This window comes from Phyllopteryx taeniolatus, chromosome 6 (assembly GCF_024500385.1).
Source record: "Phyllopteryx taeniolatus isolate TA_2022b chromosome 6, UOR_Ptae_1.2, whole genome shotgun sequence".
Taxonomy (NCBI): domain Eukaryota; kingdom Metazoa; phylum Chordata; class Actinopteri; order Syngnathiformes; family Syngnathidae; genus Phyllopteryx; species Phyllopteryx taeniolatus.
Window position 1 is genome coordinate 18,998,659 of NC_084507.1, and position 17,188 is coordinate 19,015,846.

The 17,188-nt window shown below is 39.9% G+C and overlaps 2 protein-coding genes across 3 annotated transcripts in view; one reads left to right on the forward strand and one right to left on the reverse strand.

The window, feature by feature from the left end:
• kcnj14 (potassium inwardly rectifying channel subfamily J member 14) overlaps positions 1-17,149 on the reverse strand; it is a 53,140-nt gene extending 35,991 nt beyond the window's left edge. The window contains exons 1-2 of one of the 2 annotated variants that reach the window (XM_061776341.1): positions 17,034-17,149; positions 16,658-16,699 (exon numbers count right to left, since the gene is read on the reverse strand). The gene's annotated coding sequence lies outside the window, so the exon portion shown is untranslated. Of the gene's footprint in view, positions 1-16,657; positions 16,724-17,033 lie in introns of both variants that reach the window. The other variant, XM_061776339.1, reaches the window with a different exon arrangement.
• On the forward strand, positions 2,923-6,476 carry uts2r3 (urotensin-2 receptor 3). The gene is made up of 2 exons (XM_061776345.1): positions 2,923-3,200; positions 4,567-6,476. Exon 2 carries the CDS (start codon positions 4,639-4,641, stop codon positions 5,785-5,787), a length of 1,149 nt encoding a protein of 382 aa, XP_061632329.1. The 5' UTR covers positions 2,923-3,200; positions 4,567-4,638; the 3' UTR covers positions 5,788-6,476.
• Positions 17,150-17,188: the final 39 nt, after the last annotated feature.

Below are 17,188 nucleotides of genomic sequence, written 5' to 3' on the forward strand. Positions count from 1 at the left end.
CCGGCGCGCGCCCCTTCCCTTTCTGTTGCAGTTGTTAGCAACTATGCTACCAGTCTCCTCGAGCAATTTTACATTTCCCCTTCCCAAAAATGGCCAAATGAAAGATGGAAAACGGTTAACTTCCAAGACAGGTGGGAGGCAGGTTGTCTGTTCACTAAAGTAAAAGACAGACCTGTTTGTCGTGTGCGGAGCAACGTGGCTGTAACAAAGAATATAACATAATTGAATTAATGTTTTTTTTTTTCATGCCCTTTATCAACTTCTAGGCAGGGATTGTTAAGTTTGAAGTTTGGATTTTTTATTGAAGGACATTCTTATTTTTTTGGGTTGTTTTGTTGTTGGCCTTTGAAAAAAGATTTACATCAAAAAGAAAGGTAGTTGGAGATAGATAAATAGAAGATGGAGAGACAGAAGAATTCATGTTATCTATTTAAATACAAAACAACAAACAAATACCACTGATGTCTTTTATCGCAAATTAGATTTCTCGTGTTTATAATATTAAAGTTTGTTTATTCCAGATTCAGTGTTTAAGCAAAATTTAAGTTTGTTGTCATAGGATAAACCTTAAAGCTACATTTCTGGAGAGAAGGGAAACATGCACATCGCAGTGATTTTTCATTAAATATTGAGTTTGGCCCGCGACGTTGTCACAATTTTTTATTTTGGCCCATCGTGAATTTGAGTTTGACACCCCTGTTCTAGTGATTATCTTGAATTTTTACACACCACGTCCTCTACAGAATGACCTCTGGACTAATGACAGCACAGATTCCAAAAAGAATGGGTGTAGACAGGTAATCTTTACAATTTGATGAAGTCAAAATAAAAACACTGGTTTTGCTCATCCATCTTGGGACCACTTAGAAGAAAACGAAATAAAATCCTTACATTAATACAAAACTGATCACAAATAAGTTAATGCATGACTCAATCTTTATGATGAAGCTAATATTTTGAATATAGCTGAAACCTGTGCTGCTGACTACAGAGGCAATAAAAAAAAAAAAGGACTTCAACTGGTGGAGCAAATGGAGTATCAGCATGTGTCGATGTGATTACAGTCTCCAACTTTCAAGAAAATAAGTCTTATTTCTGCTGATATTTTCACTTAAGCGCTGTCAGTCTATACACACACTAGTGTGGACTAAGCGCCAATGGGTAGATGCGTAGTTTAGTTGAGAAGCAGATGTCTCTCAGACTATCCAATAATCATGAAATGGTAGACACAACACACCAGTGCAGTCTCAACATCTGCGGCGAATAACAGACATTAGGCAGAATAGCCAAGTAAAGGCCACAATAAATTGAAATGATTAAGATGGGGAGCTGAATATTAGGCCGCAGCTAAACAAACTGCATGAAAAGATTCTAGGGGAGGGATGGAGGAAAAGTGATGGAGTGGCTTTGGTGCTAATCAAGTTGGACCTTGTGGGAGGTAGTTGCAGTGAAATTTCTTAGGGTCACCCTTAAAAATGTTTATGTAATCTGCAATTGGGCATTATTTAAAAAATATTATAGTGGAACCTCTAAGATCCAACACAATCTGTTCCAGGACGCTGGTCGAGCTCTGATTGGTACAGATTTGGGGGGAAAAAATGCAATTGGATAATCATAAAACTTTTATTAACTATACTTCTTTACAGGCATGAAAGTGTGAACCAAATTACGGTACAACTTTTTGAGTTACGAGCAATTTTTTTAGCTTTGTGTTGCGGGCCAAAATTTGAGTTATGAGCAAGCTTCGGATGCATCGCCACTCGAATAAAGTGGAAAAAATGTGGACTATAATGTCATCACATTTGGGAAAGGAGAGCCACGATTGGCGATGTTGTTTACCGAATGGGATAAATAGTCAAACACACAAATACAAAATGAGAACCCTCACAAGGAGCTGCTGCAGGTCAGAACTCACATCCAGAAGCTGACACGCAGACTAACCAGCCAACTCTAGACATCACTCACTAGGCCACTCCCCTTAAGCGTATATATCCAACACAAGAATACTACAGTAAGTACAGTAATGACACTTTATTAAAAAAAAAACATTTTATGTCTTTACATTCTCTTTATGTATTTATACAATAACAATATATTTTTTAAATAAAAACACCAACCCCACCCCCAATTTTTATTTATTTATTTATTTTTAAAGTCTGGAAAGGATTAATGGCATTTTAGTTAATTTCAATGGTTTGATATACAAGTAACTTGAGTTACAAGCTTGGTCATGGAACAAATTCAAGGTACCACTATACTTCTGGACCAATATTCAATTAATATGTGCATCTACTAACTCTGCATCAAAATGTATTAGAAACCTTTTTATTTAAAGTATCGTTACACATTGGGAGCTTTTAAAGACCTAATATAGCCGTCAAAGACTTCAACTGATTATTTGCCAAGACACAATATTATGATACCATTTATAGTCATCTTCTTGAGCTCTTTGCAAGGGGTCCCCAGTGTGATTTACGCCCAGCTCGAAGGTTTCAAAACCATTAGAAAACCATCAAAACATGACCAAACTCGCTGAAGTTCACCCAGAACGTGCACATTTTCAAAACAGCGACTAACGTGTGAGCACAATATAAAACTGTCGTAAGCCTGTCATCACTCAAAGCAGCTTGAATGGAAGGAGCTAAAATATCACTTTTGGATGAAAAGGGTTTTGCAGTCTAGGACAATTTCTCTCCATTTCAAGTGATTGGTAATACAAATTTAAAATTGGTGTTGGAGAGAGAAATTTGCAATTACGATGGATATAAAACGGTCTTTGAATTACAAATCACTCAGCTAGGACCACCTGGATCCAGTTTAGGACCACATAACTTTATATTAATACTCATAATTGTGTAGGATAAGTCTGTCACTCAGCATCCCACCCCTTTTTCCTTCTAACACACACACATGCGCGCGTACACACATGCATGGGGGTTGGACACATCAAAGACTGCGGTGAGGAGAAGGAGCTGCACGAGGCAAGACGGGATAAGACAGTATAGTTTGCATCGCAAAGTTTGGAAGTCGATTGTCCAAAGATCTCGTCATCTGGCTAAAGCTTTTATTTTTCTACCAAAATACAAATTCTGGAGATTTTAAGACCTCTCATGAATACACAGGAAAGATTCAAAAATGGAAAGTGAACTTTTTGACAAGACAAATCGGTGGAATATCGTTTCTGCGGCACCTTCTTTGAGGTGAGATTAAGGAAAATGAATTTTGTAAAAAATTAAGTGTATATGAATAGTTCTTTATTCAGACTTTAGGTTCACACAAACCACATTGTTCTATATATATGATGAGAGCTTCCGAATGCATGTTTATTGTGTTATATCTCTTTTATGCTATTATTTTGTTTTGAGATACCCCAAGTCGAATTTTTGTCAAGAGTTAGCGACTAAAGCTAGTCCCATTTCAGTGACACAGTTTGTTTTTCTATCTTGTGCTCAGTCTCCAGATTAAAAAAAAAATCTGCACTTCTACTTTAAAGCAAACAAATTGAGGTGAATTCATCGTAACAGACGTCGGACATGGAAATCTGTCGCAACGATGATTGTGTCGGGGAAATGCGGTCATTAATGGCAGCGATGCTATTCAAAGCGAGATGGTAAACGTGGAGGCACGCGGCACAGCGGGGGGACCGGCTGCTCCTCTACAGTTCAACAGCAGCTCTTAACCCTGGTGCCGCCCGGGTCTCCATGTGTCGCACGGGGGATCAGGCACGCCACGAACACTTTGATGTTGCTGCGAATGCCTATCGTGAATCTTTAACAAAATATGGCGGCTGTCAGAGCAAACCAAAATTCATATCACGATTTAAAATGTAAAAGTCAAAAGTGTCAGTTGAGTCTCACGTTGTCCATTCACTGGCTGATTTCAGTGCACAAAGGGAGAACAAGGTCCCCGCACACAGTATCACGCAACATAAACCAAGAAAAAACAATCGTGAACGATATGGCTTCAGGTATCTCAATTGTCCCACTTAATCTTATTGGTGTCCAACAGATGACCTGAAGAAAGGGCAGGGCTTTCAAATGTTTCTGTCGAGATTTACAGCCTCAATCAGAACCTCCTACTTTGAAAATGCAATTATTTACGAAAACCAGGACTGCTCTGCGCAACTCCCAGGGAATCCATAGAACTGGGAAAGCTCTGCCAACCGCGGATGGTTTGCGCTATAATACATAAACCATCCACGTTTCGCTGACATTTTCATTTTTACTGTATGTTTACACAACTTTATTTTCTTTGTGCGTCACACTTGAAGTAGGCATATATCACCTTGCTTCACACTGAATGTGTTCTGTTGCTTTTCTCAATGTCTATGTCTCAAAAGTATTCTCTGTCAATTGACTGTCTGTTGTCGTACTAAAGCAGCTCCAACTACCGGAGACAAATTCCTTGTGCGTTTTTTGGACATACTTGGCAAAATAAAGATGATTCTGATTCTTTTACTCCTTTTTTGTGAAACAGATGTAAATGTTGAGAAAATAACATCTATCCATTTGTGTCTTCATCACCTTGAATCTGTCTCTGTTGATTTGCATCTATTTCCTAAAACAGCTTGATCTTTCAATAATATTCACTTGCCTGCACTATTCCTCCTGACATTCTAACAAGCTAACAATTTCATAAATGGACCCGTCGCACTCCTTGCCTCCACCTTCCCCGTACACCTTCCCAATCATTCCGAATTTCTCTCTGGCTTCCACCCCTCCCTCCACATCGCCATCGCCCAGCCTTGCATCCACTGCTGTGTTCTGCTCCTTTCTCTCCCTGCTCTCCCTCCTGGGCATCATAGGCAACCTGTACACTCTGGGCCTTCTTCTGAGGCGCAGGAGGAGCAGGAGGAGAAGCAGAGTGGGACTAACATGCTGCTTAATGAGAGTACCTGCACCCTCCTGCCTTTCCAATTCTTCCTCTCTCTCCCCCTCCTCCTCCCCCCTCTCCTCTTCCTCCTCCTCATCCTCTCTTCATCTCCAGGTGCTGAGCCTGGCTCTGGCCGACCTGCTCTACCTGTTCACCGCCCCCTTCATCGTCTACGACAGTCTGGCGTCCGACTGGGCCTTCGGCGAGCTGGGCTGCCGCCTCCTCCTGAGCCTGGACCTCCTCACCATGCACGCCTCCATCTTCACCCTCACCGCCATGAGCCTGGACCGCTACCGGGCCGTGGCGCACCCCCTGCACACCTCCTCTACCAACTCGTCGGGCCTGCTGCGAGTGAGCTTGGCTTGGGGGCTGGCGGTGGCATTGAGCTTGCCCATGATGATCACCCTGCACCTGGAGGATGGGGAAAACCAGGAGGGTCAATTGTGTGTGCCCGCGTGGGACGAACAGAGCTCCAAGGCTTATCTGAGCGTGCTCTTCTGCACCAGCATTCTCGGCCCGGGCCTGGCTATCGGAGCTCTCTACGCTACTCTTGGCCGACTTTACTGGGTGTCTCAGACCCGGGCTCCGTGGGGTACTGGCACTAGTACTGCTTGCCCTGCCCGTGCTCCCAAACCCAAAGTCCTGCTCCTCATCTTGGGCATCGTCCTGGCCTTTTGGGCTTGCTTCCTCCCTTTCTGGATCTGGCAGCTCCTGCCTCTATACAAGCCCGACATGCTGAGGACGGTACCGGTGGGCACTCAGGTGACGGTGAACCGGATCCTCACAGGACTGACCTACGGAAACTCTTGCGTAAATCCGTTCTTCTACACGCTACTGACTGGGAAGCGAAAAAGCAACCGCCAGACGCTGACATCAGTGAATCAGCTCTGCCGCAAGAGCAGTCCGCTGCAGTAGAGTTTTGTTGTATCACCTGACACAATAATGTGAGCCTTCCTATATGTGTTTTCTCACAAAGACACTTGTGAAGAAAGGTACTGTAAATTAATTTTTAATTATTTTCAATAGACACCAAAGACCAATGATTCAGCTTGTTAACTGCACCAAGCAAATCACAGCACTTTGTAAAAGAGTTTTCTATCAGGTTCAAAATGAAACAGTCCATATTATTTGTTATTTTTTTAATTTGTTTTTTAAGTAGTGCAAAAATGACAATCTGCCTAATGACTAAGTATAGTCTAACGAAAGGGTTTGTGAGCTGCTGGGTAAAAAAATATTGTTAAAATGAATCACTGTAGGTAAGTGGTTATGATTATTATTGTAGTTAAATTAACCAAATACCAGCCGTAAGAATAGCATTTTGTTTGATTGTTCCTTTGTTGAATGAAGATTTTGCATGCACAAACATTTCCAGTAAAATATGAATGCACTTCTGCTTGTTTTCTGAGAAAAAAAAAAGTTTATTGTTTTTTCCCCTTTCTTTTGAAGAAATTTGCAGTTGTCGACTGGTCTGTATCTCTGGGATTTTTCGGAGGCATTGTGAATTGAGTTTTAGTGAGTCTTTGGTTTGCTTTTCTTAAACTTAAAATACACTTTATTTTGCTAGGTTTGAACATGCAATGCTGTTGCATGGCTTCAATTCTGTCACTGACTGATGTTTATATTAATGCTTAATATGGAGTTCTAAATAAAGACTATGCTTTCTGCAATTCCCCCGAGTCATTTGATCTGTTACTGGGGTAAAATGAACACCACTGGACACTTCATTACATGCACTGACTCTAATGACTTTAAATACAAGAGGTGTATCAAAAAGAAGACATTCCAGTAGATTAGAAGCCAATCCTGAACCAGTATTTAGTATATGTGACATATTGATTCAAGGTTTGCATCGGCATCTAATGTAAAGATCAATGTATGGCAAGCGGAGTTACCATTTAAAAGCTCATCTTGACTATCGGGAATTATCACTGTAGATATCAACAATGTCTCTCTGAATTCTCTTAATTACATTTTAATTAAATTTTTAATTCAAGATATGAGTAACATAGTTGTGACTAATCGGAATGACAAATACAGATATCTGTTGTAACTTTTGCCTAGTGAAATATGAATTACAGATATGTGCAAAATCATTTTGCCTTGGACAAATTCATTCCTTTTGCCATTCATGTGTATAGGGTTTCTCATTATAAATATCTACAATTCAGTTGCAGACATCTGCGAGTGAATTAGGAAATATCTTCAACTGAATTGTAGGTATCTGAAACTCCAGTTTAAGATATATACATAATTTCTGGTACAGATATTTTCAGCATCTTTTTGGCTAGTTAAAACCTAATCTATGATAGACATCTAGATACTTCGAACTGAAGTGAATTAAAGATATCTTGGCTTCTTGTCCCTTGCCTAATACAGTATGTTTTGCGTTCATATCCTTGCTGTCGGGCGGATACCCCATATGTGCAAATATGGTCAACTTCATACTTTTACACAATTTGATACTAATCTTTGGATCCGACTTCCCACGTGGTCTGTAACTTGTACAAATTATTAACCAATCTAAAGTGTTAAAAATACTTTGAGAGCAAATCTATGAACTCTCTTGGACACTTCAACTGTCTGAGAAGTGTGATATCACTCCACCTCTTGACGATGCGGGAGCAACGCGGCATTATGTAGCTTCAAGATTGGAAGTCTATGTTTTTTTTCAACAAAAAAAATGAAAATAGATTTGCGTAGGCCTGTTTTGTTAAAAAATTATAACTGTAATGCTTTGTTGTGTTAGGTAAGTTTGGGTTCAAATGAATTTCCACCTATTACACAGTCTGGTCAGCTCATCTTTTTTATTTTTTATTATATCACTCATGACTCTTAGACGTTTGAAATAGAGTATGAAGATTATGTAACAGCAGTGGTTCATAATAAATTGGCAATTTTTAATGAGCCCCCCCTTTTTTTTTATTTATTTTTTTAAACCTGTCCTGTCAGCTGATAGGTCAAGTAGAATGGAGAATCTGTATCCTTTTTATGCAGGAACAGCTTTATTGTGCAACTGGAGTTTTTTATTTATTTTTATGTATTTTTTTACTGCCACTGTGGCTCTTTATATTATGAATGGATATTTATTGAAAATTTCAGTCGGACAGAGCGAGGTTTTAAAGAGGAATGAGAGAAAGGAAAAAGGAGATAAGAACTTTTAATGAATTAAATAAATGATTGAACATGATTATGGTGAGGCCTTGCATTTATGTTGGTGTATGACAGCAATGTAAGCTATAATGCCCTCTTAAATGATGCACTGTTCAGAAACTCAAGCAAAATGGTGCTGTTGTTTTTTTTCCCCCTCAAAAGCAGTGTTTTGGGACATGCGAGGATTCCACCCAACAGTGATGACACGACCTAATTATCCGTGAATTTGGTTATTATCATTTGTTATGTCCAGTTTTGAAAAGTTTGAAAGCCATGAAAAAATTAAGGCAAGCTTTCACAGGCTACATAAACATGGAGGGTCAAATCTGACTTGTGGGCCTTGATTATGACACCTGTGCCCTAGGAGGAATTGGTTATAGGACAACACCTGTAAATGGCAAAAAATGCCTAAATCTGGCCACTTTTCCCATTTTATTCTGCATGAGGTGTTGAGAGTTTTTGTGCATCCTGTCATGATGAACATGATCACTGAATTACTGTGACACTGAGGACGAGATGTACTTTTTAAATAACTTTCCAGGGGGATAAGCAGTAGAAAATGGATGGATGGCAGATGGATACTGCAGGGAAATAATTTGGAATGCAGTGATACTTCAAACTGTGCCACCTGGCTATATTTTGTAAAAATTAGATTGACGTTTGGTTGGTTTGTGTTTATGTGTCAGCATGTCAGCGAGTTCGTCAGCTCTTCCCTGTTCTTGTGTATATTCGCTGGCTGGTGTTTCTGTATCTCCCTGTAGCAACGAGCTCTCTGTATGCCTACCTCAAAGGGTGCACTGTACTGTGGCGCAAACCCCGCTGCTCATTGACGCACATGGGCAAATATTGTTTTATGAGAGAGCGCAGTAAGGATGGGATGAAGGGACAAAAAAATAAAATAAACTAAGAGGAGGATGGTGCTTTGGTCAGAGGCATGGTGGGTGTTTAAAAAGTGCCCGCATGGCCCAATTTTATGACTGACAGTTGGACAGCGCTTTAAAGTCTGGTAGAGACATTTACTGCAAGACCAGTTATTTTCTCCTCCAGACTTCATAATTTCTAATGAAAGGCATAAATGTCTGCATTTAATGGTGCGGTAGCAGAGAGCTAATATTAAGTAACCTTAAACGCAACTATAAAGTTTCTTTTTTTCCCTTTTTTTTTTACTCAAATCAAGCTCAGATCAGCTGTGATTACTTTCCAGATCGTCTAAAATATTTCCGAGAAGCATGTAATGTATGATCCCAACGAAATAAATCAAAACATTAAAATGTATACTTGAATTGATTGATCGTCTACCCACATGAAAAGAAATTTGGGGCATATAAAGGAGACATAACACATTTTTTCCCAATTTGAAACAGTTCCCTGGCGTGTTCATAAAAGGTCTCATGTAGAGCTGCAGTCTCTGCAGTGGAGAGACCAAGCTGTTTGTATACAAGTAATTAAAAGGTCAAATTTCCTCATTAAGCACATGAAAATGCGAATTCTATCAATGAAAATACACAATGGACCATATTCTCACATCTAAATTGATTGGTGGTGTTCATTGTGGCCTTTTGACTAAATTTCCTTCATTGACTCTCTTGTTCGAGTTATGAACAGCAAATTAATTAATGAATTAATTGCTCAATTGGTGAAGTATCGAGTGAGTGTGTACTAAATAATATTCCTCTTGTAATTTTAAATGGCAAAAATACTAAGAAATGTGTTTTTATCCACACACACAAAAAAAATAATCTATGTAACAGATAGTGTAACTCAATCCAGCCCACCAAGCATTTACATTATCAAGAGCCCTGTAATTTCGTGGCAATAATTAAGCCGGTTTTACACTAAAATTGGTTAATTGAATTCCATCCATTTTCTGTACCGCTTATCCTCACGAGGGTCGCGCCAGGCGTGCTGGAGCCTTTCCCAGCTATCTTCGGGCGAGAGGCGGGGTACACCCTGAACTGGTCGCCAGCCAATTGCAGGGCACATATAAACAAACAACCATTCGCATGCACATTCACACCTACAGACAATTTAGTGTCTTCAAATAACCTACCATGCATGTTTTTGGGATGTGGGAGGAAACCGGAGTGCCCGGACACAACCCACGCAGGTACGGGCACCACATGCAAACTCCACACAGGTGGGGCCGGGATTTAAAACCCGGTCCTCAGAACTGCGAGGCAGATGTGCTAACCAGTTGACTTGCACGCTGCCAGAACTAAGACAAGAGCGTGCAAAATCCTCTCTGACCCTCCGCACCCCGGTCACCAGCTCTTCCAGCTCCTTCCCTCAAGTAGGCGCTACCGATCAATGCAAACTAGAACTAGTAGACATTCCAACAGCTTCTTCCCTCTTGCGATCAACTTCTTAAACACCTAACCTATAATTCCATTACAACAAGCTGGCAATTTTTTGACTTGAGTTCGTTGTCACATTTCTGTGGGGCCAATTATATATTACTCGTGCACTCACTGTAGTTGTCTCGCCATGCTGCACTATTTGCATATACTGGCCACTCATGCCAGAGTAGCATCTGCTCCATTTGCCCACTGATTGAGGAGTATCTGTAACTTTTGCACAACCAACATTGTCCCAGATTATCGCACTACTCGTCACTTTAAACCGCATACACTCCTTGAAGTCTCAGCGCCCTTTGCACAATGGTCATTCCACCGGACTATTGCAATATTAGTCATTCGAACTGCTCTAAGTGCTAGAGGACAATTGTTTTTTGTCAATGACTTTATGTCTCCAAAGTGTTCTGTAAATTGACTGTCTGTTGTACTAGAGCGGCTCCAACTACCGGAGACAAATTCCTTGTGTGTTTTGGACATACTTGGCAAATAAAGATGATTCTGATTCTGAACATGCCGCCGTTAATTGAATTGATTTCATAATTTTTTTATTCATTTATGTAATTGAATAATTAGGTAATTGACTGAGTAAGATGATTTTTAAATATTCTGTAACCTTTTCATTTTAATATAAATTTACTCAATTATAAATATTTTTTATTATTATTTTATTATTAAAATAAAATATTTTGCATATTTTTTTCAAAAATCATCATTTATGAATGACCTGGTTCATTTAAAAATCAAATGTGGCCCTTGACCACAACAGTTTACCCAACCCTGGTATAGCTGATGTCATGATAATTGATCAACAATCAATTCCACACAATTAACCAACTAATTGATTATTATGACAATCCCTAATATATGGGTTCGTAAATTGTCATATGTTTTGTGCATAGCTAATATGGGACAAGGTTGAGACAAAAAAAAAAAAAAAAAAGTTAAATTGAATATTACACATAGGTTTGCAACTAAACAGTAGCAAGGCTGGTGATTTATTTGAAGTTTGGATTTCATCAGCAGGTCAATGTCACAATTCATTCTCTCGTGATACACTTTATCTGGGTCATTGTGTTTTTCCTTCTCTCACGCACACCAGACCATAAAACCATTAAGCTCTATTGACTGTAATATGACATTGAATAAGATAATATCATTTTTTTTTCCAACTTTGTTTTTAGTGATTTGATTAAATTGAACTTTACAAAATGGGGCTACTGGGACGAGGGGAGGGGTGCAGACTTGCCGGTTGGGCCCCAGCGCTTGTAAGCACATTCATGGTGGAAAAGAAAATGTCAGGAAGCCCACTGAAAAGCCTGAAAAGAGAGACACCCCAAAAGCGTCTGAACCGGAGTATTTCTTGATACGTCTACAGTGCTAAGGTCTGTTGTCCGTGCATGTGTTTTCATTTACCTGGCTATCTCGCAGTGCAACGCTCCCACTGCACTTATTATCCGCAGCTGTGTATTCTCCTACCACAGGGGGTGCTCCTGTTGGGGAGTTAATGTAATATCCATGCACCTTTTGCACAAAACTGCGGCTATCTCAGCACATTTGTCCATTTAAAAGGAATGTCTTGTCAACAAAGCGCCAGCTATTTGTGAAAGCCCTCATACAAGAGTCAGGGAGGTGATTTTTTGTACCCCTGGACCATGCTAAAATGCAGTCAGGAACTACTTTTGCTGTAATTTTAAATCGAAGTTGAACTGCATCGCAATGTTGCAGCTGTGACGGCCTATCTAAAATGCCATGTCGTAGTGCATGGGTTTTCACAACAAAAATCACATTATAAGGAAAGAAGTGAGATCCAGCTGGCTGTTGCCAAGCTGTACCGAACAGTATGTATTTTACAATATCAACTATACTTACAATTTCATACGTTCCTATGGCTAAAAAGCAAAGCGTGGAGAGTCTCTGTTGCGAAAATGAACGAGTGCAGTCAATGAATGGGGTGATCACTGTTCACAGCCTCTCCTTTATTTCTTGCCTGCTTCCTCTCTTTGTATTATTATAATATAGCTACAGTGGCCAGGGCAATCCGCTTCTTCCTCGATAATCACACCATGTTGTTTCTGGTTCAATAACAAATAATACAGAACAGGATATGTGGAGCCTCAAAAAAGAATTTCCCACCACTGGTGTGAGTTGCCAAATGTAGTTTGTTTAAACGCGTGCAACCATGTTGCTTGGTTGATGCTTTCTGCTACAAGAATGAATCATGGCAGATTTTTTTTCCTATTATTCTTAGCATCCATCCATCACTTCATTTTCCATACCGATTATCAAATTTAGCAAACATTTTTGTTACTCAGTTCACTATGTTAGCAAAGCTATGGGAACATGCAAAAATGTTCTGTACATATAAAAGTAATTTATAGTTTTTCATTTCTTATCATTAGCTAATTTAACATTTTTTGTTACTTAGTTCACTAAGTTACAAAGCTATGGGAACACGTTTTGATAGCATAATAGTTGAGCAAGTGCTAACTCGCTCTTAAACATATGTACTGTAACATGATTTTTTTCTTCTTCTTCTCAGTGAAAGCACTATGTAAGTTAATAAAAGAGGGACAGTATTTTTTTTTTTACCCATTCTGCTGTTATCAAAATGGGTGTTGTAATATAATTGACAGAAAAAAATTATTTTTACTTTTGTACTCAAGTAAATTTAAGAGTCTCTCCTTTTTTACTTTTTTTAAGTGCAGGAGTCGAATCAGTACTTCTGCTTGTAACAGTCTTTTTCTACACAAGTAACAGGATGCTGCTTGTGTGAAGATGGAGGACGTTAATCCATGACAATCGGTGGCATGTTGTTGATGTTGACACGTATGTGCATGTTATAAAAACTCAACATATCAAATTATAAAATCCTCCCTTGAGACTGCTGGGATGACTGAGTGTTTGATAAACTTCAAGTACGCACTGTTTGCCCAAGCCAACCAAATGGATGGAAAATATTGTGTCAGTTGGCAGGCCGGCCTATCTATAAACTTTGCGTGTGTTGGTAGTGGCCAGAACCAGCCGGCCTGCTCCAATCATAACTCTTGTTCTGCAGGACAACAGAAGCCTCTGATTTCATCATGAGATAGCAGCCGGCGTCATTACCTCCTCACCAGGAATAGGAGAGGACAAATAGCTGCGAGTGGGAATGTCGCTCCGGTCTACCTGAGGATTTCATACATCCAACAGATGTCCGTTTCCTGGAACCACCAAGTATCTTTTCCATCCCAGCGCCCCCTTCACCCCGCCTGCCGGGCCCTCCTCTTGACCAGTGATCGTGCCTGCTCGCAGGTGCCCCTCCCCTGGGCAGACCGCTCAGGAAAGCACCCCGCCGGGCAGACGAGACGAGGCCACGGCCAGGGCCAAGATCCCGCTGCGAGGTGTATAAGAGGCTCCCATTCTCTGCAGACGTACAACGAAAAGATTCCCGCAGCACTCACTCCTCTGCCTGCGAAAATTCAATCCCTCCATATGTTTTCCCTCTTTCACTCACCCTCCACGTTTCCTGCATATATGTTTCATATATTAGTATGGCTTTATGCATCACATCACATAAAAAAAAAAATTGTTTTTAAACGGGCTCAATTTATGCTCTAACAAATCCTAAATATGAAACACACTGGCTACAGTGAAACTTCTAGATTTGAATGCCCCTGAAAATTGGGAATTTTAACAACATTTTTGAGAAAAATATGCCTGTGTGTGGCAATTCGACATGCAGCGTGCCTCACAAGAGCTCTGTTCAGTGAACGTTAAACAATATTTCTTTGACTTTTTGTGGCCTGTGGTATGTTAACAGAAGAAAATGAAAGGAGACAAAAATACAGTGTAAAAGCAAAATCAGAGAGCAATTGACACCATCCCAAAGGGTGTATAATTGCCTATAAATGCCACACGATGAAGTGCCTCAACCCGCTTCAACATTGTTCTTTGGCACTAAGATGCTACGAGATAGCACCAAACAAATACTTCATATACAGTGGTTCTTTGAGATATGAGATTAATTTATTCTGTGACCACCCTCGTAACTGAAACCACTCGTATCTAAAATCATCTTTTACCACCACATAATTTATGATAGTCCGCTATTGATGCTAATATCAATGCAAAATTCCATAGACAGGTTAACGAAATTAGCACCGATGTTGCAATGTTGTAACCCCGTAAACAATGGATATTTAAATACAAACGGAGCAGCAGCATGTAGACACACAATGAGTCACTTGGTTGTTAAACTCTTCTTTGCGTACTATGCACGTCTGTTATTCTTCCCCCTGGTGACTCATTACATTCTATGACATTTGTTATTAGACTATGTTTCTATAAAGCACAATACCGTAGAGTGCAGCAATTTTTCTAATTAAAAACGTGACAAAAAATTATGTTGGTGTTTTTTGTGGGACTGGAATGGATTAATGACATTTCATTTCAATGGGGAAAATAGATTTGAGATACACGCGTGGCCAAGGAAAGAATTAAACTTGTAATTCAAGGCATCACCGTATGTCAATTTGGAATGTTAAAATGTTGTATTACGATCCCTGGAACAGCTCATTTCCACTTCCCTTATTTTGTATGGGAAAATGGTTTTGGTTTCAAATGTGTCATGCTTGACCTTCTTGTGATTGCTGCTTTGACAGCAAAGACAGAATCCACGGCTCCTCACAGTGTTTCTTTGTGTTACTCAACACAACCCTGAGGTGAGGTGCACTCCTCTCTATCACGTCCGGTGACTTCGCATGTCGGTGTCAGCGGCCAGAATCAGGCAAGGCCCAGACTTGTGCACCTGAGAGGCCGGAGGTTACATCAACCAACATAGGTATTACGGTTCACACCTGGGCTCTTACTAGCAAAGACAGTAAATATGACATGTCTGCTCTCCTCTGCTATCTCCTCCCACAGTTTCGGCCTCCTCCTCTTCTTGCAAGTAAACAAGCGTCTGAGTCAAGTCAGTCGTCAGGGTTCCCCCCCCGAACTCTGACCTTATGACACTTCACTCATGTGAACACCATGGGTGAGCATGCAGGAAGACACTCCAAAGTCTCTCCAAAGGTACACAATGTTTTTCCATGACAGAGGTTGGATTTACAACATACGCCTCTGGTATTTAGTAGATCACACAAAATCAACATGGCAGCTACCTAAACTGCATTTAATAAAGTATTGTTGGAGTTGGGTGAAGCAAACTCACAATAGTGTGCACAAAAGACTAAAAGTTGAGGGTTGAACTCACGTGAGCAGCTCACAATTGAAATTCTAGTGACACTTACAGGCGAAAAGCAACATTACATGCCTCGAAAGTCTCAGTTCCTTAACGCTATTGTTCAGAACAACCAGAGATCATCAAGTGCAATTATCCAATTTTATTTATTTGGTCTAAAAGTTATTATTAATTACAACAAACAATAATCTTTGGTGATCTATCTATGTCAGTGACGTACAGGCTGAACAATTAAATCCTGTTATTCTTCCCCCTGGTAACTCATTACATTCTATGACATTTGTTATTAGACTATGTTTATATAAAGCACAATACCGTAGAGTACAGCAATTTTTCTAATTAACAATGTGACAAAAAATTATGTTGGTGTTTTTATGATTCTGATGCTCTTCCACTAGATGGAAGAAGGTACAATTAACCTGTGTGCCATTCATAACAACGGAATAAGTCAAGTACATCTGTGAATAAATTGAGACAAGGCCATCATTATTTTAACTTTTTGTGACATTTTTGTCAGTGGTGTGCTGTGGGATTTTGCTAATATATTTCTAAAATATGTGCCTTGTCTCAATAAAGATTGTGAAACACGACTGAATAAAAGGTTGGGAAACAGTGGTTCCAGATTATAAAGAATTAACTGCTGATCCCATTTGAATGCTGTTGCTGATTTGGTTGCTAAGGAAAACAGTAGCACCCACTTAAGCACAAACAGTCTGTCAGAAGAATTAAAGTATGGAAGCTTCCCCGCCTGTACAACACAGTGGTACCTTGATTTACGAGTGCACCAACTTCCAGTTTTCCAAACAACAATTCGTCACGCGTTTGACTTTTTGCATTGTGTTACGAGCCAAAATTCGAGGTAAGAGCAAGCTTTACATATGCCGCTGCTAGATGGTGACAGTGAACGCCATAACATACGCCCAACCTCCTGCGTCTCACTTTCAATTGGAAATACAGTGGTACAGGAGTTGGGCTTCAGGTTATGGTTAGGGCTAGCGTTGGGGTTACGGCAATTCAGAACAGGTTAAAATAAGGATTAGGGTGGGTTAGGGATACTTACGTCACATACTTCTTTTCCCATCTGGAAGCAGTAGGGCGTGTTCTACAGGGATACAGCAGCCATTTTCTATGAACATTTTGAGAGCCAAATTTTCTAATTTAATACGATAACGAATTAATAAAAAGAGAATAAAGATCATGCGGTCTGTTTCTGTGTTTAGCAAGATTTTCAATGACACTAAAGATTAAGATTAAGAACGTTATTTGACTTTGACACTCAGATTTAACAAAAAGGTCACACCTAAAATCTTGAGCCCCATTGTCTTAAATAAGTGCATTTTCACCTGTTTTAAAGAGTCATTACTTTCTTCATATTTGTCACAGGAAATACCTAATATCAGTGGAATCGATGAATTCGAGTGTTGCTTCAAACTTACCTTGACCACTTCCAAGCATTGTGGGCTATCAAATGAATAATTATAGCTAATGGGATGTGATACTGCTCAAGCTCAAAGGTGTAGCACAAAAATGTGGGGGTGGGGGAGGGGAGACTCCAACTATTCAAACTGGTGAGCGCCACCATTTTAGAAAA

Excerpts from the sequence above, each read along its gene's own strand:
- uts2r3 (XM_061776345.1), top strand. The coding sequence starts at position 4,639 with ATGGACCCGTCGCACTCCTTGCCTCCACCTTCCCCGTACACCTTCCCA.